The 22,816-nt window shown below is 41.3% G+C and overlaps 2 protein-coding genes across 6 annotated transcripts in view; both read right to left on the minus strand.

Annotated features, from left to right (window-relative positions):
* The window catches only part of LOC106656529 (poly(rC)-binding protein 3), a 145,823-nt gene that overhangs the window by 58,899 nt on the left and 64,108 nt on the right, over positions 1-22,816 (minus strand). The window lies entirely within an intron of this gene.
* LOC111694326 (zinc finger protein OZF-like) lies at positions 19,508-21,216 on the minus strand. The gene is made up of 3 exons (XM_023462034.1): positions 21,106-21,216; positions 20,946-21,039; positions 19,508-20,861 (listed from the first exon to the last, which is right to left on the minus strand). The coding sequence occupies exons 1-3, from the start codon at positions 21,138-21,140 to the stop codon at positions 19,725-19,727; spliced, it is 1,266 nt and encodes a 421-aa protein (XP_023317802.1). The 5' UTR covers positions 21,141-21,216; the 3' UTR covers positions 19,508-19,724.

Raw genomic sequence — 22,816 nt, forward strand, 5'->3', positions numbered from 1 at the left:
AATACTGTATGTACAATGTATAGCTAATGATGATGCAGTGTGTGCGTGCGGTTTGTGTCTTTGTACTCTTGGATTTCATAATATACACGCAATTCTCAACTCTGCTCGTTCGCGGGAGGGTCAAGTACTATATTTATTATAATAACGTATATGATAATGTACAGTATGTACGACGACTAAAGAGCGAGCGACGTGAAAAGCCTTCTTTTTTCGAACGAAAGACACGCGAGTTTGGTACGTGCGTTGATGCGTTAGTTACAACCTTGACATCCACGTGTATACTATTTAACGTCGCACGTAATTCAACTTTTTGGAATGTGTATATTCGTTACATTTATTATCAAGTATGCACACGTGCGCGGCACTGCTTTTAATGAAAGGCGCTCCCCCTTACTCTCCCAAAAGCTACATATAATTACATTGAAATTCGACGTTAATGCGATTTCACGAGTTTATTACAATTTTGGAAAAGGTAGGTAAAATCTACAACCTACTTTTTCTTCATTTTTAATACTATCATAATCTTGTTTTCGTGCGAGTGAACTAATCGCTCAAAGAGTCGAATATTGGATTATCTCTCGATGATGTCGATGTTAATATAATGCAAGCTCGACCCGGAAAGAAGTGCGCGAATGAGTATTTTACTAGATCGCTCGCCGAGTTATAGTGTCTGACACAAGCTGCAGCGAGTTTGAATCGAGCCTTGGATATTAATTCGCGGCTGCTGCTGCTGCTATGCTGTTGCGCAAAGTCGATCATCGCTGCCGCTCTCGCCTATAAATTAAAGATCCTTGCACAGCACGCGCGCGTACACTTATAATGCTCGAACGCGATAGAGGCAATAATAGAATTACGAATTCTCAAATGAGTGTCGCGCACATGACACAAATCGTTTATAAATAAACCCTCGATTTCGCGCGGGCATAGAGAGGCAAGAGCGAGAATTAAAGCGAGAGAGAGAGATAGTCACTCGTCGACTGATAAATGACCGTTAAAGTTCGGTCTAGGCTACCTTTTCTGTGACTTTTGCGTGGCACGCACACACACACACACACACACATACACACACACGATAGAGAGTATTTCATTCGCCGCACTGACCCGACGATTATATTGGCCCCAAAATGAAATATAAAGCCTGCAGTACGATTGCACGCCGAGGCAAATTTATAACTCTCGCGGCTCGCGAGCTTGTGTCGCGCTCGGTCGTGTATATATATATAATGAGTTGTTTTAGCTCTCTCTCTCTCTCGCGCGATGCGACGCGACGCGCGGTTTTGTGTGCACCACACGCGTATACTCACGTATAATACACAGCATCGTGCGTGCAGCAGATTAAAAATAAATGAAAAGAGTCGCGGCGGCAACTAACTATACGGATAAGACGAGGCTTATTAGAAAATACTCTGTGTTTGTTGTGTCGTTTATGTGCGTACGCGCGCCATTTAAAGTATTAATAATAAAAGCGCACGCGAGTCGGTACGCGGGAAACGCGGGAAAACGCGGGAAAACGCGGGAAAATGAGAAAAAGAAAAAAGAAAATAAATGAAAAAAATCAAGAAAAAGCGTATTATTACCGTCGCCGCTGCCACAGCCGCCGAGTGTACGAGTTGACATGTTTCAAAAGAGAGGAAACCTAATAGCGCCAGAGACGAATATTTCGCGAGTGAAAGATAGAGCGAGTAAAAGAGATAACTTTTTTTTCTTCTTCCCTCGACCCGTGCGCGCTGACTGCTGATGCTGCTGCTGCTCTGCACGCGGAACTTATTACAAAAATTTTCCATCTCCCGTGCGCGGGAAGGACAAGTGAAACGAACCGTGAAAAAAGACGCGTCTAGATGATGTATATAGTAGTAGTATACGTTGTATACAACCCTCGATAGCCTGCAGGCAAGTATATAACACGCATATCCTTTCGTCTAGTCGTATACTAATATTATATACATACGTGGCATTTTTATGGGGGGTGAGGGGCGAGGAAAGATGAGGAGGAGTAGGGGGGGGGCGAAAAGCTACTTTTGATGCGACGCGTAACAATATGTCGGTGCTCACTGTATCGGTCGCCCGGCGCACGTGTATTATGTAGGAAAATTAAAGGATTTGGCGAAATAAAATGTAAAATGTTACCGCATTGTATAACGTTGCTTAACAATCGAGTATTTTCAATTCGAATGAATTTCGATAAAAGGCCTGCCTCCGATAGGGTATATATTCGTGTACGCTCAGCGTTCGATGATATCGAAGAGATAGTCCCTTCGGTATGAAGAGAAGCGAGAGAGATAGTGAAACTGAATGGAAAACAAATTACGGCAGCGAAAAGAGAGAAAAGCATAGAGAGAGATCGAAATCTACTCTTTTGCCTTTCAGTCTTGACTAGCAGTAGCAGCAGTAGCAGCAGCAGCAGTAGCAGCAGCAGCAGCAGCAGCAGCAGCAGCAGCAGCAGCAGCAGCAGTTCACTCCACCTCTTTCACTATTTTCCCTCTGCACCGATGGCTGCTGTGCACAAAACTTCAGATTTGCGCGAGCAGCAGTCGACGAGATGAGCGAAGAATGAAGACGAAAAAGATAGAGAGAGAGAGGTTTTAGCTATCTATCTATGTGTCTGTGTGTGTGCAATAGCGCTTTTCTCTCCCTATAGCCACACGATAAACGCGGATCTAGCGCGCTGCTCGGCTCGTGGTTCATAGGGAATTGATTTTTGTGTGTATGTGTGCGCCCTTTTTTGTGCGCGCAGGGCATGGAAAAGCCACGCGAGCGCGCTCGAATATTCAATTTTTCGCGAAAAAAAAGGATAGTTTCCTTCTTTTTTCTTCGTCTTTTTTTCGTGATTATTATTTTCTTTTTCGAAAAGCAGCTTCAGTGCGTGAAATGAGTGGGCTACATTATAAAAAGAATGAAATTATTCGAATAATAACGAATGGGATCGCTCTCGACACAGTAATATATATACGCGAACAATCAGTGCGCACTAGAGTCGAGCGGCGCGGCGAGGCCTGCCCGATAACGAAGCAATTAAATCCTCTCGTCCTATGGTGGCGGTGGTGTGTACCAGCGATAAAAATGCTGAATTGTCTTTGGCGAATGGAATAATAACGCGAATAACGCGCATATAAGGGTAGGTAGGAGTGCGCGCGTGCATCGCTTGTTGGCTGCTGCCTCCGGTCAGCACAGCTCTATACACTGTACACGCAACGACGCAAAGGGAGAGTTCATAAAGTATTTCAAAAGCATGTCTCGAGTGCTGCCGTCGCCGGGTGGTACATATAGCTCACCGCAACTCACCTCACCTACTATTTCGCAATTGTTGCGAATATTATACACGGTGCCCGTAGTAGTAGACACACCAATACATAGAAGTACGTCGTACACGATGCGGATGTATAAAAGAAGGATTCGCAGACCGAAGCGAGATGACCCTGACAATGGCAGGGATATAGTGCTAAAGTCTCTAGCTGCTTTGTTTACAATGTCAGGGGTCAAAAAAGGGAGAGCTGGAGAGAGACGTTTATGCGTATGCACGCACGCGTAGCCTAGGCGCACGCCCTCCACTTAGTGAATCTCGACGAGAGAGAAATTCCGTTTTTACGCGCTCTCGTTCCGAGTTTGGCAGCAGCTTTCTTGGCGCTCTGCGCAACTGCGCTATTTTACAGACGAGCTCTGGCAAATTTATATGAAACTTATAATGATATTTGAAGAACTTGATACTTTGTTATATATCGTGTCATAATAATCCTACGCCCGAAAATGTATTGGTTCGTACAGCAGCAGCAGCAGCAGCAGCAGCAGCAGCATAGAGATATAACACAAACATTATACATATAGGAGCAAATGTCGGTTTTCGGCGCAAAGCTTGCGGTCACGAAAATGGTATTATTCCGACAAAGCTCACTTTCATACATACATGCGGTATACATATATGTAGAATCGAGTTACCCGCAGATGAAGAGAGGACAAAAACAGCAACCGCAATTCATTCCGATGCAGCTCGGCAGCAGCGGTCCACGGGCGATGTTATTTTGATTTTAATCACGGGTGGTGCACTGTAAACCCGTTACATATCCTTCGTGTTTTAAATTACACGTGTACGGTCGCACGCGGGGATTGAATATTCCTACCCCACCGAGAAAAAATATGCAAAAATCGATCGATTATTACAATGGGGCACGTCGAACACGTCGAAACGTTAAAAGACGCATAATTGCGAAAAGTAGATTACGAGGGTTTATCCCATGGTACAGTAAAAAATTAATACAACATTTTGCGGCCGGATAGATAATAGATACATCCCAACTTTTTGGGGCGAAATTAATTAAAGATCTACTTTTCGGCTGTCTATCGTTATCAAACAACCTCCAAATTAGCAGTTGGGCAAAAGTTTTGAAACAATATATATAGCCCCTCGACTCCCCCTCCGTTTTCCTTCCGAAAAGAAACCAGAGGAAGAGATATGCCGACGCTGCGAAACAATCGGAAAAGTAATGAAAGGAGCGTCGGGAGGGAGAGCGAGAGAGAGAGAGAGAGAGGAAATAGCTGGGCGCATTTACCATCGACGCGATATAATGACGAGAAGAAGAAGAGAAAAGCGAGCCTCTTTTGCTGAGAAAACTGTAAGTGCGCCCGAGTATAAGACGGATATATAATAGCGAATGGAGAGACAGAAATGGAGAATGGCAACAGAAGAAGAAGTAGAAGAATGAACGAACCTGCCGGGGCTAAAAGTTGAGATAAACGATCGGTTCTGCTATTCCCGCTTTATTATAGGCTTCTGCTGCTTCTGTTTGGTGTATATGCACGCGAATGCGAGCCTACTAGGAAACATTTGATACAGTTAACCTACCAATTCCGCGAGAGAGTCTCGAGTTTTTCGGTTTGGCTTTAATTAAAAATGTAACCCGGGCTCGAATGTGAGACGCCGTACGTACGTACGTACGTACTATTACTCGAGTTGGAAAATTCAAAGGAGCTCGAGTTATACAGGAGTCGATTGTGAAAAAGTTTTTCCGATCCGTCGGATTGTTTTTTTTTTTTTTCGTTTTTTTTTGTTTCGTTACATCGCACAACGCGATACGATCCTTGAGGATTAATTGCAAAAAATAAAAAACAAAGATAACGATCTACGAACAAAACTCATTGAAAATTTTATATACTTACGGAGAGAAAAAAAAGTAAGACAAATACTTTGATAAGACACGTCCTTTTATTTTTTTCATTTTCCATGCGCACAATGTGAAGCAATTCCGAATGTTTATTTGCTTTTGCTTCCTTTTTTTTTCGAAGCGAGTAAAGCGCTGAGCTTTCGCTGCGCTCGCGATGCAGTAAACGAAAGCATTTCCACTGACTCTCTCTCTACTACCCCGGTGAAACCAAAAAATAAAAAGTGGAAAAAAAGACACGTATGCAACAGGAAAAAAACTTTCGGAAAAACTTTGGAGTAATAACTCAAGCCTCTTCATTTCCATGACTCCGGCGAGAGAAAAGAGAGTTTCAAGAGGCGTAAAAAAAAAGTTCCATGACAAGTGGCACACACTACTCGAAAGAGCGAGAGAGAGAGAGATTCGAATAATAGTGAGTATATGAAGCCACTATATATACGTGAAGTTAATTTTTGATCGGATCTCTCGTGTGCATCGCAGGAAGAAGAAAAAACTCTTCTCTAAAATTTCTTTTTCTTCGCTTGCTTATCGCGCACCAAGATATTTCGAAATAATCATCGAGTACAAATTCAACGCCGAAGTAAAAAAAAACCTTGAAAAATCTCTCGCGATCGACTCGAGTATATAATTCTCTCGTATTTGCTCAAGGATGAATCAGCGCGCGGCACCGCGAAAATTTTCTTCTCTCTCTCTCTCTCTCCGTACCATCGATTTTGTGCTCGCGTGTGCGCGAATGAGTCGAGCTGTGCACTGAGTGTGTATTTTTGTCGAGCGCGCCGCGAAGCATCCTCGGTGGCGGCGAATAAAATCACGATTTCGTGTTTAAAATTTAAATTATCCCAACTACTTAAGCGCGCGATGCGTGATCGAGCAGCGGCGGCAAAAAAGAAAGAAAAAAAAAGTAGAAGAAGAATGAAACTCTCGGAGTTTATTTAATGAAAAAGTTTATCTTTCCTAGAGAATGTTTAAGAATCCACGTCGACTGCATAATATACACGTCAGAGAGCGAGTAAAGTTGCACCGAGCCTTTGATAAAGTAGGATAAGCGGGTCCACTCGGTCGCGCAAACACACACACACACACACACACGATCCGCTTGTGCAGTCGAGTCGTTCTTTTTCTTCTCTGACACGTATATATAGTTTCAAAACGATAAATTTTTACATAAGGTTTCGTTGGAGGGATGGAGGGGGGGAAGGATGCGCACGTAATTTCAAAGTGTAAATCCTTATATAAATGCAAGAAAAACAACGAGCGAGAGAGAGAGAGCGATTAAAGTCGAGCAATTTATTGCTCAAAGAGAGAAAAAGAGAGAGAGAGAGAGAGAGAGAGACTTGTAAAGTAGCACGAGTTAGAGAATGCGATGAAAAAGGAAAGAAAAGAAAGAAAAATAATAATAGCGATGTACAAAATTTGCATTGCAAATGTATATAAAATACACGACTCTTGGCACGCTTTGCTCTGACGCTTTGCACACACACACACACAGACACAGAGCGCGCAAAGTTTTTTTAACCTGATTTGGCGCGCGGCCGGTCGAGTGTGTGGTACGATGTACATGCCTGCCTGACTGCCTGCCTAGCTAGCTACGCTTTTGAAGTACTCGTACATGACTGGCAAAAGAAAAGTCGAATAATAACGAGAGAGAGAGGGAGAGAGAGAGAAAGCAAGATGCTTTTAGCCCCGCCGCTGCTCTCGTATGTATAAGCTTTTGTGTATCCGTGTGACAAAGTGCGCGATTTGCTGGACTCGGCTATCGCACGAGCTATACGAAAGATTGAGTTTCTCCTTTTTTTCTTTCTCTTTTTAATTCTGACGGACATCCCGCAGGATTGCGCTTAAAATCGATGATGATTCGGGCAGCTATATAGCCTAAATTCTATTATAAAATTTCAATTAAACACTCATCTCTCTCGCTCTCTTTCTCCTCGTGCTATACTATCCATCTCCCTCGCTCTAAATCGAAATGTCCACGGATGAACTTTTAATTGCACTTTCATGGCGCGTGCTCCGAGCCATTCGGTATAAACACACACACACACACACACACACACACACACACACACACACACACACACACACACACACACACNAAACGTTTTAATTAAATAAGTGCTGTTTAAAAGTGTGTAATCAGCAATGATGGTTACATGTACCGGGCGCAAACAAACCCCTTCGTGGAAGGGCAGAAAATACAAAAAAAAAAAAAAACGGAAAATCAGAGAATTACCAAAATTGTGTATAATTTGCACCAACGGATTTTAAACGAAGAACAGCAGTAGTAGCAGCAGCAGCTTTTAATTGCACAAAGTGCGGGGGAAATGTCGCGCGCGCACCAAGAATTTCTCGTTGGCTAATTCTCCGAGAGACAGCCTCGTGTAACACAAATCCAATTCCCCCGGTTTTTCCGATAGTCGAAAAAGAGGAGGAAGGCTATATATATACGTATAAAAGAACAAACTAAATCCTCTCCGGCGATCGAGAGCCGCGTATAGTGTGTGCAAGGGAAATAAATTATCGAACGATCAAAACTCGATGAAAAGTAAACTCGATCGGCTGCGTAAATTTGTAACACGCGAGCGTTTACAAGGTAAGGTACGTACGGAGGGGTGGGGGGGCTGTTTATATATAATGGAGTGCTCTACCTATTACGCCCGGTAAACATTCGTCCTATACACCCACGGCTGTGTGTGTGGGTGCGCGTGTGTGTGCAGCAACAACCTGCGCCGTTCAGCGCACTGCTCTCTACACGAAGACTAACTAGAGGAGAAGGCGCAGTTGAAATACCTTTAGTCAACAGACGCGAGCCAGCGAGAGAAAGAGAGAGAGAGAGAGAGAGAAGTTTGGGTAACTTTGCTTGCCTCGTACGAGAGCCTGCCCAGCTGTATATAAACAGTTGCTCCGCGCGCGTGGCACAGATCGAGGCGTGATCGACTACTACTACTGCCGCCGCCGCTATGCAGCAAGTAGTCACGTAAAACGTTAGGTCAGACGTGCCGCCGCGCCATGTGTTCGACTCGTCGTCGTCGTCGTCCCGTTGCTGCTGCTGCACGTGCAGCGATGATCGTTCGAAATAAATTCGCATATTTGTCCCGCGCGAGCAAGTGAGCCAAGTATATATATACGTAGAAAGTTCATGGCTAAAACTGTATCGTCGTGAACTTATACTATTATTTGGACTTTATCACTTGCAGATTTGCACGTCAAAAGTACCGGCCATCTAGTGGTGGAGTCATAAGCTGGCTAAAAAGATTAAAAAATTATTCATAAACTGGAGTCTGAAACAGGCCAAAGAGATAGATTTTGCTCAAACTTGGAGAATACGTTTTTTAAGCATAACTATTGACGAGACGAAAAAAAACCTCGAGGTTAATACACGAACTACTGTTCAATTTTCTTAAATTACGATAAGATTTTACAGAAACGAGCTTCATTCGTAAGATTATGTAATTGTCTTTTGTTAAGGCACCGAAAAACTGATGTTTACGCAGTGGCAATTGAGATAATTCATAAAAAGCCAAAATAATTTTAGAAAATTGACGCGTTAAATATCGAATAACCATTTGACGAATGAAAGATTGTTAAAAAATGGAGATTTTGAAAAAATAAAGTGAAATAAAGCAAGTTTAAATTTTAAACTCGGCCAAAAATAGTCTGGAGAATGTATAAACAGATAAGTCAGTAACTTGATTGTAAACGATTTTGGCATTAATCTTTGAACACTAGCTCGAGTTTATAGTAAAAACAAATTATTTTAAGTGTTGGGTTTCCCAATGAAACAATCGATTATTATTATATTACCAGCAGAAACATTTTCTTCGTTCAATTTCCGTGGCACTAAATAGAAGGATCTATCGTTTATTTCAGAAACTCAAATGGATAAAGGTGAGAAGAAATCCGAAAAAGTTGTCTCTAACGACAATTTACGTGAACACGACGATGTTGTTTCTGACGACAAACAACACGTTTGTGATATTTTTCAAGTGGCATTTACACTAGAATCGAGCATGATAACCCACCGAGACACGATTCACAGTGAACAAAAAGATTACACATGCGACCAGTGCAAGAAAAAATTTGAGTAGACACCAAATATCAGCACACAAAAGCCGCAATGATTTTCCATGTGACAAATGTGGGAAAAAATTTGTGAAAAAATCGAGTTTGCTTACGCATCAAAAATTGCCACACAAAGATCGAGAAGATTTCACATGCAACAAGTGCGAGAGAAAATTTGAAAACAAATCATCTTTACTTAAAGACAGAAAAATATTCCACGAAGTTTTAAAAAATTTCTTATGTGAAAAGTGCGCTAAGAGATTTGGAAATAAGCGGAGTTTGCTGGTACACGTAAAGGCAGTCCACGAGGGTCGCGAAGGTTTCGCATGTAACAAGTGCGGGGAGAACTTCAGAAATAAATCGCGTTTGCTCTCCCATCGAAAGATAGAACGCGAACGTCGCAAAGATTACGCGTGCGACAATTGCGAACAAAAATTTGGAGGAAAATGGCATTTACTAAGGCACCTAAAAATAGTCCATGAGGTTCGCAAAGATTACACATGTTATAATTGCGAGAAGACATTCTTCGATCAATACCATTTGATTAGACACACAAAAACAATTCATGAAAGTCGAAGAGATTACGCATGCGACAAGTGCGACAAGAAATTTGGGAGAAAAGTTTCTTTGATCACACACCAAAAAATAGTACACGAAGGTCACAAAGATTTCGCGTGCGACAAGTGCGAAAAGAAATTTGGACATAAACATCATTTTCTTTTCCACCGAAGAATAATGAGGGTCGCAAAGATTACGCATGCAACAATTGCGAGAAGAAATTTGGGAAAAAAGTTACTTTGCTCTCCCACCAAAAGACAGTTTATGAAGGTCGAAAAGATTTCTCATGCGACAAGTGCGGAAAGAAATTTGGACAAAAAGATTCTTTGATCAGACACCAAAAAACAATACACGAGGGTCGCAAAGATTTCACATGCGACAAGTGCGAGCAGAAATTTGGACTCAAATCAGATTGGTTTCGGCACAAAAAGATAGTCCACGAGGGTCGTAAAGATTTCGCATGCGACAAATGCGAGAAGAAATTCGGAAAGAAATATAATTTGCTTTTACACCAAAAAACCGTCCATGAAGGTCGCAAAGATCACGCATGTGAAAGTTGCCGGAAGAACTTTGGTCGAAAATATCAATTAATCAGACATCAAAAGTCAGTTCACAAAGGTTATAGCATTTGATTTGTTCATAAGTTTTCAATGAAAAGTGATAATCCTTATTTAACAATTGTAAATATATGTACACATAATTATATAGATGTTTTTCTTCAATTTTATTAAAAACTGTGCGAATATTATTGTGTCTTACCTAAACCTCGTGGTATCTAATATCATTATATCTTTAGTTACTGTCGTGATGATGCTTCATTTTTTAACCAGACTACTGCTAATTCTGTGCATTTTTCAGCTCGTTTCATTCGTGCAGCTCATCACGGAATGATCAGCCTAGATTTTTTTTTCATATCTCGTTTGGAGCTGTGTGCTTTTTAGAGGAAACCAACGGAGTCCTCACAGTTCAACGTATAGATAGATATAGCCTTTCATGCTAGAGCTATCTTAACGTTGTTTTACTGAATTTGAAATTACTAAAAACTGGTCTAGATCTTTCGAAATAAATAAATTGTGATTTTTAAGTCATTCAAAATGCACTGTATATTTTGTGACGGGAAGATACGCCTCTTATCGCACAACGAGCGTTCGATAGACATAGGCACACACACAAATATACACTCACAAACACATACACACATGAATCGAGAGATGACACGACAAGTTGGCAGCAGCAATGGCAACATTGGCAACACAGGACTCGCATAGCAAGGAATGCGAACGACAAGTTGGCCGCACTAACGAAGCTTGGCCGAAAAGACGAAAAGCTGGAGCTTATCGATATCGCCTCGCTACGCTTGCGGGTGCGATCATCGATCAGGCTCGAATACTGGAAAGTGCGACTGACGAGGACACTCTTTGTTTCACGTTCGACTAGTGAACCTCGGTCCGGCATATTAAGATTCTTTCGAAGTGCAACTCGTAATTTCGTCGTTAAGACCCCGGCGGACAATTCTCGAATTCGTCATCGAGACGCCGATAACTGCATTTCCGATATCCGCCGCAAACCGAGAAATTAATTCGTTATCGTGTCGTGTGATACAAGTCGACAGTATCACCCGACTACGTGCAATCGCATTTGTGACCAGTGCCAGTCCAACACATCACTGGACAATTGGATCGATCCATCCCGACGTGTTGCCTGCCACTTCAGCCACGCCGCCGCCATCCATCATCGAGAGGGTCCACGACGACGTCGACGCCGAAGAGGCCGGCCTGCGTTTACCTTAAGTACACACACACACACACACACATCGGCCTCCTTGGCTCAGTGGGTATAGTTCTTGCCTGCTGATACAAGGTACGCCGTAGGGCGTGGGTTCGATCCCCACCGGACGAATTTTCGAGGTTCGTTTTTTCGCCTGGTGTGGTCGAGCCTGTGCCTGAGGTGGAGCGGGTACCACTCAAAAAGAAGACCCGGGCTATGTCATCAGCCTCCGAAGCGGTAAAAAACCCCGATCACTGTGCGAGCTGGAAGCGATAGGAAAACCATAAGTAGGAGCCCGAGGCGAGGACTCACAAGGCTGGCAATAGATGGAGCACACCACTCCCATGATGAAGTCGGAAGCGAGAACCACACACACAAGAGGGCGCCGGATGTGAGAGCCAAGGCTCTGTTGGAGCACAGATGGCGCCTGAAGCGTGAACCACACTCACAAGACGACAACAGAAAAAGGAGGAGCACTCACAGGGTAGCGCCGGAAAGCGAGAACCACACTCACAAGATGTAGCCGACAGAGCAAAGCGGCGGACTTGCCATCGGCTGCAGAAGCGAGAACCACACTCACAAGATGGCACTTGACAGCGAGTCCTAGGAAGAGAGGCCCAACTCAGGAGGAGATGCCAGCAATGCGTGACCACGCAGACGGCTCTGAAAAAGGGGATACGACAATCGCCGACGGCATCGTGCAGGATCGGAGGTTCACCAAGAAGATAAAGATGAGTCCCTGAACCCCTAATCGTCGCATATCACTATGCGACGGATGGGGGATGTATGGAAAACAACGACTAACAGGAGCAGCAGAAATGCTCAACTAACCCCGGCCTCACCGAAGCAATGCCTAACGGCGGATACCGGTGAGTGTCCGAATGGGGTGGAGTAGGAAAAAAAAAANAAAAAAAAAAAAAAAAAAAAAAACACACACACACACACACACACACACACACACACACACCTACACCCGCTAAGAGCCATCGCGAATCGATTTAGTTATAATAATTAAAGGGACTCGCGCCCCTGAGATAATCTATTCGAGAGTCTGCATGCTTTACATGCAGTGGCACCCCGAGCACATTTTGTACTTATTTATTCAATTTTATTTCGTTATTCAATATACTCCATAATACCATTCAAATATTAATTATTTGTCTTACGATTTATTCACCTCGCCCAATTTATCCTCACAATTTTTAACAAAATTGTAACAGAAAATGAGCTATAAACAAGTTGATTAAGCTGAGTAATGTATTTTATGTTTTCGATTATTAAGATATAATACGGAATGTTTTGCATTTTACATGTTCGTTTCAATAACGAAAACCATTAAGATCTTTAAAATCACTTAAATTCACTTTAAAATCGAATTTAATTCACTAAATTCCTTAAGCACAAAAATGTTCGAAGAATCCATCTATTGAAGTCACAATTTGGAGACTTCATGAAAGCATTTACGTTTAAGGTATAATTAATTATATCAAAACTTTCAGTGCACACGGTATACATTTAAGCGAAATACGGGTTTTGATAGTTTTGAACTATTCATCGGTTTTCATTGAAATTTGAGTCATTCGGCAACATATTTCGATGTAAGGCAAAAGAAAAATTGAAGTATTCGTGCCTTATAGACGAGCTCATTATAATGCATTTGAAATACCTAATTTCAAAATTGATTCAAACGTCCAAATTATAAATTTTATTGCTAGTTACGACAATAAGTTGATTTTTTGAGACACCCCTCGATTTGTAATCGATTCATTAAACCTAAAATATGTATATGCTTAAGGAGTACTATTTTTTATTATCAGGAAGTGAATAGATCTACGCACTTATAAAGTGATAAATATAAGTCATTGAATCGAAGCAAATACTAATTTATTATCATTTATCGCTATCTGGCGGTATAAATTGTCATGTAATGAATATAACGTAATTACACGAAAGGGCTGCACGAAAGACACCTATTACGCACACAAGCACATCCAAATACACAGCATCATATCCAGCGTCAAGGATAATTCCCAACATTAGGACATCGGACGTACGAAGGTCGGGAGCATATAATAATAACGCGCACGCGTGAGAGGCGTCACCAGAGCTGCCTATTATTATATGTATAAGGTGTGTGGAGCTGTTGCTGCTGTCCGACGCGCGTTTAACTCTCGTGGCGTCTCTCTCTCTCTCTCTCTCTCTCTCTCTCTCACCTATAAAGCGATACTCTGTAGTTGGCAGTGAGGAATAAGCCTGACATTAAACAATGCACGTATCAATCAAAAGCTAGTGTGTCGCCGTCGACACAGACACTCTCGCGTATATATTATACATGTGACACACACGCATACCCACCCAAGATACGAGAGTGCAGAGCAGCATTCAATTTGCGTTGGATTTTCAAACTGTTTCTGGGCAGTACGTAAGTAATTCTACAATTTACCTGTCAATTTTTTTGGAGATCCTAGGATTCTACGACCTTCGTGAGCTGTCCTTTGGTAGTAGAGCACACTCGGTTTTTGCGTGAATTTCTTCTGGCATTTGTCGCATGCAAAATCTTTGCGTGCCGCGTGGACTGTCTTTTGGTGGGTGACCAAGCTCGATTTGTGTCCAAATTTCTTTTCAAACGTGTCACATGCGTAGTCCTTTTGACCATCGTGAACTGTCTTTTGATGGGAGAGCAAACTCAATTTGTGTTTAAATTTCTTCTCGCATTTATCGCACGCGTAGTCTTTACGACCTTCGAGGACTATCTTTTCGTGGAGAAGCAAATGCGATTTTAGTCCATATTATTTTTTGGTGGTACAACATTGTGTACTGCTTTCATATGGTTGAGCAAAGTCTGTTTGAGCCCAAATTTCATTTAAAGTACATTTTTTTGTGTTCTCTATGAACAATTAACCTGCTGGCGGCAGGGATTTTTTTCGTTCATACATACCTACTTTGGCAGGATACTTCCATATAATCATCCCCCAATTATCCTCGGATACGTTCGAATCATGGCCACGCCACTAATCTTATTTTTCTATTTTAAATATTGAAAAATGGCAAAATGGGATAAGAAAGAAGAGAGCGTTCTCCGCGCTCGTGTATATTATGTACAATAATATTATAGAATTATTCATATTGATGAAATTTTGCAGGTTAAATTTGTTTTTTAGTACTATGCACCATATCATTTTCAGCGTGAAAGGAAGTGATGACGTAATTTACCATTATTATTTCCAATCAAGTTGATTATTATATTGCTATAAAAATGTTTTATCAAAAGATAAACATTGATAAAAGTCATGGCATTATGTGACATCGAGCGTTAAATCATCCTTTTTTTTATTCAAGAAAATGAAGAATATAAAGCAAAATGTCTTTTTTTTACGATCGACAAAACAATTAATGTTCATGATCAAGATGCTCTCATATCACTGATTGTATAATATTAATTTATTCATTTCATCAAACTTTCAATGTCCCTCGAGCTTGGATCATGAAAACGTGAAACGTGCGAATGAAAAAAAAAATTCGACGTAACGCAGCAAATAAAACTCGAACAGTGCGGTATAACAAGCGAAGTTCCCGCTTTTGAACCGTATACACATCCGTATTATATCTTGGGCATTTCCTCGACGCTCCGCACGAAATTTTACACCGCATTCGCGACTCGGAGTAATAGAAAAGGTGCGCCTTAAAGCCCGAAACACACAAACTTTCCTAATAATCGCGCGGACGCAATCGTGAAATATCACTCCGAGCTCTCGTGCATTACAGAGCTGAATTATTAAAGGGACTGCGAGCTCGCTTTTGCAGTAGTAGTAGGGGAAGGAAACGCAACGACGGCAGCGGCGGAAGAAGTTGCGCCCGGCGCGAAGATATACATAGACGTTTATCTGGATAATAACGTGGCGTTAAGCAGGAATGCTGCAGGCTATACGTAGGAAGAAGAAAACACGTGTTTGTTTACGAGTTTCGGTGCAGGCAACAATTCGCGGCTCTCTCCGGCACAGCTGCCGAATTATGTACGCGTCCAAAATTGTTCGCTCGAATAGAGCAGATAGAAGCGCCGCGCGTACAATAACGCAAATGCACACATTCCTCAATAATTCAGCTGATTCGTACATTTAATACAATTCCCGCGTAGCTATAGCAGCGAGATCTCGGCCCTTATTATTCTTTACACCCAATTAGAGTAGTTTCACGACTAGGCCAAAAGGTCAAGAATTTCCGGGGGCCAGCATTCGTATAATCGTCGATTAATTTATAAGCCAAAGTCAATCATATGCCACGCGGTGCCGCCGCGCGCGTGTTGCGGAAAAACCGCGGCGGTGGCGGCTGAGAGAGAGAGTGAATAATGCATCTCGCGCGGCGGGTGGGATCGATCTTGCGCGCACGCGGGGGGTCAGCTTACAGCACAGGCAGCAGCATCGAGCTAAATATATTGTGTTCAAGGCGCCCACAGCTACACAGCTGCTGCTGCTGTTGCTGCAGTGGAATTCGCGTCCGAGGCTCCGAGGTTCGACGCAGAATTTCGGGAATGAATAGTTATATATAGAGAGGGACCTCTCGAGTAACCGAATATGCCGGATTGTATTTGACTTGCGAGTCGACTGCTGTTTGCGGCCAATTAGTACTTTGGGGGATAATTATCCGTGGAACTTGCGCGCAGCACCGCGAGCCTAGAGGCATATACACGGCTAGAGAGAGAGAGAGAGAGAGAGAGAGAGAGAGAGAGACCGAGGTAATAACGGCAGCAGTGTGGTCTTTGTTGTGTTTCGTTTTCCAGCTAGTTGGCACATTGTTCCGTACTGGTCGATGTATACATTCGAAATATATGTATACTCTCCGTCGATGTCCAGCCGAGCTTTACATTTATATCGTTTACAGCATTGGCACGCGCTGGCTTCGCACAAAAACGAGTCGATGTTCATTTATTGAAGCGAGCGTGTGTATACATGCCGATTATCCATCGTACTCGGGCGTACATACCCACCTGTCCAGCGCAAGAGAGAGAGAAAAGCATTTAGGAAAATGAGAGAGAGAGAGAGAGAAGCCAAGGCTTGCCGTAGCACTTAGGACTAATTAAATGCTGAATAAGAGAAGAAGAGTTGTGCCGGCCTACTGCTGCCGCTGCAGCTGAGAAACGTTTTATCATGCGAATGGCCCTTTTTCTTGCGCGCGCGCACGCAGGTAACATTTAGTACTACTACTACGACTATAGAAAACCACTGGGTTTTAAAATTTAAATTTGCACTTACGCACACGCGCGCGTAAGCAAAAGGCAGATCGGAGCAGTGCTGCAGCTTTTCTCTTTCTCTCGTTTTCTCTCTCTCTCTCTCTCACCAGTCCAAGTTCAAAGTAAACTTCTCATCGTCAAAGAAAATACTCGCCCTCTGCATTTCTCGTGTCTATATATTATCTAGTTGCGTTGCTGCTGCCACTGGTGCTGCCACTGCGAAGAGTAAAGAGCGGCCAAAGGCTTTTAAGGTTTACTATGTATATATGTAGAAGGGGAGAGAGAGAGAGAGAGAGAAAAGTGAAAAACACATATTCGATGCTTTGCCTAAATCCCTCTCTTTCACGGTGCGAGAGCACAGGCATCGTCCGTCCGTCCGTACGTCCGAGCTCTTATGTACTCGACGCAACGCCGACGACAACAACGTCAACATTGATTTTATTAAGGCACTTCTTTTCCTCTAATTCTTCCTCTTACTTGGGGGCCACTTGTGCCCTGCGCCGTACATTTCACGGAAGAAACGAAGTTAAGGTACTGCTGAGAGAGAGAGAAGATGGGAGGCCAGCAAGCAGTAGCAGCAGCAGCAAAGAAGATGCACTTTTCAACAACATCGTAAAGAGGAGGGTGGGTATGGCGCGCGTCGGCGATTTTCCGGGACTATTCTTCTTTTTTTTTCTTTTCCGCTCTCACTCCACTCTATAGAATAGGTTAAAAACATTCTCTGTCCGACAGGCAGCTGTGCGAGAACAGAAGGAGGAGGAGGAAGAAGACTTTTAACGGACTTTTAATGCTTCGAGGCTGCTTCGTTCGTTCGTTCGTATATACTTTATATACAACGTGTCTATATAGGTCCGCGCAAGCAAGCATGCGACGACGACGACAAGATGTGTAAGTCTTTGTGAAGAAGATTCGCTCCTCCCCCCTGTTCTTATGTCCTTGTCAAATACTTTCAACTCACTCTTCTGTTGCAGAGTAATTTGGTTTACCCATAAAAAAGAGGCTTTATATATTATTTATGTTCCCTGAATCGCGGCGTATCACGACTTTTAGCATTTAGATGGGGTTATCAAAGTCGCGCGTCGAACGTGTCGTATAATATCGGTGGAAATATCTTCGTCGCCTTGAGCGCACGCGGGTCATAAACCAAGCGGGTTATATAGTGGCACATTTAAGACACCGTCATTATCGTCATCGTCATTGCTGATTGGAATTCAATTTTCGCACAAAAGAACAATCAGACGTAAAATGTGGATGGTAAGCGAACGGGATAAGATGTCACGAGGATAAGAGAAAAAAAACTCAACCTTATACCGGGCTTGTAAGTAGCAAGGAGCAGATGCTATCGGCATCTTGGCGGTTCTTCATCTTTCCGGACATAATCATCGCTCGTGCATATTTCAGATTGGCAATTTACTATCGAGTAGTGAGTGAGAAGCCCCTTATCGGATAACAGAGACTCAGCGGGAGGTTTATTTCAGGCAATCTTATACACTGCATAATCTAAATAATGCAAAAGTCGGTGCTCAGCGACGCGACAATACGTAAATCGTGGAAAAATAAAGGAGCTTTACGAGCTTTCGGTCCCGCGCGAGCTTTAATCGATATCTCGTTCCGGTCTGCGCGCAGCGAGAGAGAAAAATTAGTTTCCACGCAATTAGACGGATGATCATTCGATTGGAATCTTTTCGTGCGCAACGATCCGACACACGATATGAAACGGTATACCTTACGTACCCGCGTATATAGATAATAATGAGCGTTGTCGTCCTCGTCGTCGCGCACGATCGCAAAAGCTTTTATGCGGAAAACCAGAATTTTTTTTTCATCATTTTCCAGCTCCCATCCAGCTATTTTCCTCTCTCTTCGACTTCGATTTGAAATAATATTTATCCGTAATACGTAGCATGCATTATCGAGTAATTAAAATCGGTGCGACGGACAGGCGGCAAATATAACGTTGACTATTATCGATCGCATTTATACGTGTGTGCGAGATGTGAGTATATAGTCTTGGCTGTGTGTCCAGTGGCAAAATTTCATCAATATGTCAGTCGCGAACATGTATAGTGGGTTTCCACTCGTTGATTAACTAAGTTAGCGACGAGGCCCGAGTACATACGTCTGTCGAATGCCCGCAGTCGACGATAGGATCGTCGCAGCCGAGCGTCAGATGCGTAAGAATGTTTCGATGTGTACGAGTCGTAGAGGTAGCAATCTCCGGTTGAGATGTGACGTTTTTTTTTTTTTTTGATAACTATAATAAAACCTTCTAGCGGGGGTGTTCGATCGTTTCGCATGTCTCGAATGTAATTTCAACAGTTTTACAAGATGTCCCGATAAAGGGAAGTTGACATCTGAAAGTACAATTTTCCTATAATAGTACAGGATGCAGTTATTTTCAGTAATATGTACTAGACTTCGTTCGATTTCTATGGTAGCAAAGAACGGAAAGGAATAATTCTAGTTAAATTTGGATTCAATTTTACTTCGGTGCTGCGTTCAGCCACGTGCTATTTTGGAGTCGATTGATTTTTATTATTTTTATTATATGAGGCGCCGAAATAGCATCTTGCTACTCAGCGAAGTAAAAAAATAAAAAAAAGGTTGATTCAAGATAATATTTTTTTAAAAAGTTACGTGAATGCCTTTATTTTACTGTTTACATTGGAAATATTTGTTACTTGATAGACATAATGGATGTTGATAATTATTAACTGTTGATGGTATTACTAACATTTAGAAAATTGGCATTGTCTTGAAGTGTTTAACATATGAAATTAAAATAAATAAAACTTTCGAACACACATTTTCGAACACTTGATGAACTGTTGATGTTTACGTTATTATTTGAAACTCAAACTACGTTTTTACATAAAGAGATAGCGTTGACGGAAATCATGATATTATGAATAAAAATTTTTTAATTAGTCTTCCAAACATATACATTAACTATTATACTATCATCCAGTTGTAGTACGCGAGTGACGCGCTGAATTGATGTGAGCTTTGAGAACATCCTTCCGTGAGTATTTCTTTCCGCACGTACCGCATTTATATCTGACATCATTGTGCACACTATCAATGTGAACTTTGAGACTATGTTTCGTTGAGTACTTTTTTCCGCATATACCGCATGTACGTCTGACATGATAGTGCACACTATCAATGTGAACTTTGAGAGTATGTTTCATTGAGTACTTCTTTCCGCATATACCGCATGCATGTGTGACGCTATTGTGCTTTGCATCTATATGTTTTTTGAGATAAGGCTTACAAGCAAATGCCTTTCCACATTTACAACATGCATGCATCATTTCTTTATGCACCGAGTCGATGTGCGTTCGGAGAGAGGTCTTGTATCTGAATGTCTTTTTGCAAATATCACATTCAAAATGGATATCGTTGTGCACTGCATCGATGTGAATTTTGCGATCACACCTCGAGAAGAATTTCTTTCCGCATTTACCACAATTATGGCTCTTACCGTTGTGTGCTGTTTTGATGTGAGTTTGGAGATGACTTTTTTGTTTACACGTCTTTCCGCATGTTGTACATGTGTATGACATACCATTATGAATCGTATCGATGTGGATTTTGAGGTTACTTTTTCGTGCAAATGTGTTGCCGCATATATCACATGCTGCTTTTTTGATACCGAGATGAGTTGCAATAAAGTGCCTTTTCAGAGTGTCACTTCTTGAAAATGATTTTCCGCAAGAATCACATACGTGGGTTTTACCATTTCGCGACTTACCGACATGTGTTTTGAGGTTATGTTTGTTGTTTACCTTTTTTGTAACTCTTATTCTTTTATTTTGTTTGACAACTTCACGGTTGATATTCAAATTCAATTGTTCTGTAGCACCATCAATAATTTCCTGCTTTACTTCTCCAGCAGTTTCTATTTTCATAATCTTTTGTGATTTATTACCATCACAACAATTTACATCCTGCAAATGGCTTTGTGAATCACAGTCAATTTTCGTAACAGCTAATAAATTAATGTTCGGCTTGACGTCTTCACATTCGACAACTACTTCCACTTCGTTATCAAGTTCATTTTTATGATTTTCATCACCTTTTAGAATCTTATGGGTCTGTTGAAAAATCAAAGCTACGTGAGAATTTCCATGAAAAAAAAACAACTACTATCTAAGTTACATGTAATTTTAAACACTTACTGAATTTTCCGGTGGAAATGGAGAGAGTTGGCGGTTTTCAAGGATTTCCCAATTATTTTTAGTGCACGACACATCGCTAGGCTCCTTTTTCACCCTAAAATAACCTTAACATGTTCAAGTATTTCATTGTAATATTTCACTCTCAAAAAATGAAGATTACCTGACAGCGCAGTTGAATAAACCACTGGACTCCATCTTTTTCACTTATTTTTCTGCGATGACTTCACATCTCAAACTAACCAAACACAAAAAGACTAGCGTAGAACACAAAGAACTGCGTGCTCTCTCTATTGTGAAAAACAGTGTGACTATGCGATGAATAACTTAGCGCGAACGACAAAACGTCGCATGCTGGGTAACACAGGCGGAGGTCGTGTGAAAGGGACGCACGACGTAAACATCAGAATATGCTCTTGGCCAGTTTATTCGTGCATCAATTATATTTCATTTACTAATACTTGCAAAGATCAAAACTAAACAGTTATAATAAGTACTCTATTTTAATGTATCATTGCAGAAATGACGTCATGTATCTCATGTTTAATGGATGTTAAACATTTTTCTATCAATGATTATTACAGAAAAATGAGAGATAAAATATAATTCTATGAAAAAAAAAGGAAGATCTAGACAATCGCAAACAGTTTATAAGCATTATGATTGATTAGTGCAGCTGCGGAATTCTCTCTTTTAAAAGTGGACGGATGAATCACGAGTAAGACTCCGCTCACAACTACTGTCTTCACTTATACCCATCAAATTCGGTCCAAATCAAAATTTCGAACACTTTCTCTCCGATCATGTTCTCCTAATGAACGTGGAACGAAAAAAATCAAAACTTTCCATCTTCCAATCTTCTCTTTTGAAAGAAACAGTCTTTTTTCAGTGCAAACAGTTTTTAAGCAGTTTATTCGTTGTTTTATTTTAAACAGTGGATGTACTTTTTTAATTAGTAAAATAATTAATTTTAGAATTAATTCCAGAATTAACACGATGAAATTTTTCTAGACTTTTAGATATTTTATTTGTGAATACCAAGCACAACGCTAATTAATGATGTTCTTACAGTGGATGTGTAAGCGTCGAATATAAAGAGCGGATTATGTTTTATAAATCCTTTGGCGGTAATGAAAAGACGATGAAAATTTGTGAAAAGATTTTTGAAATAAAAATTAATTACGCTTTTGCAATAGCTTTAATGCCATGAAAGGCCAACTACTGGTTAACTTAACGTATATTTAAACGAGTAATAGGAACGACTAAACAAAAACAGAATTAAAAAAAAAGAAGGCAAAAGTGCAGAAAATGCCACCGGTCATTATATCTTTTGTACAAAAAAAAAAATATACGAAGAAGAAAAGAGTACGCGGACTATTGCGCAGTGAAGCAGTACTTAACTTTGCCAGTTAACCCGCTCGCCATACCCCGAGACATCCGCGAGTTTTTCTTTTCTTATTACATGTACAAAGAGACTAACCAGCTTCGGAGGCAAAGATAGAACGATACTTGACTTTATTCGTTTTTCTTTCAGCCTATAACGTCGCTCTCTCTCTCTACACATGCTCGTCAGGCCGTGCGATGGCATAGTTTCGATTAGTTTTTCGGTATATCCATCGTTGTGATTCGAGAAATAAAAAGAAAACCAGATACATCAAAAGTAGGGTTGTTTGATTAAATTCTTTCGGTATAATACTTCTTTTTCGACTTTTCGAAGAAAACTTTGCAAAACTTTACGATGCATTACTTACTGGTAATTTGAAATCAGTTTGCGTCACCATTTATCGTAATTGCAAATAAAAAAAAGAAAAAAAAGATACAAACACAATACGCGCGTGGTCCAAAAAAAAAAATCCTCATTTAAAAAAAAGAGA

Source organism: Trichogramma pretiosum, unplaced genomic scaffold (assembly GCF_000599845.2).
Source record: "Trichogramma pretiosum strain Unisexual culture from Peru unplaced genomic scaffold, Tpre_2.0 scaffold20, whole genome shotgun sequence".
In the NCBI taxonomy this organism is placed as follows: domain Eukaryota; kingdom Metazoa; phylum Arthropoda; class Insecta; order Hymenoptera; family Trichogrammatidae; genus Trichogramma; species Trichogramma pretiosum.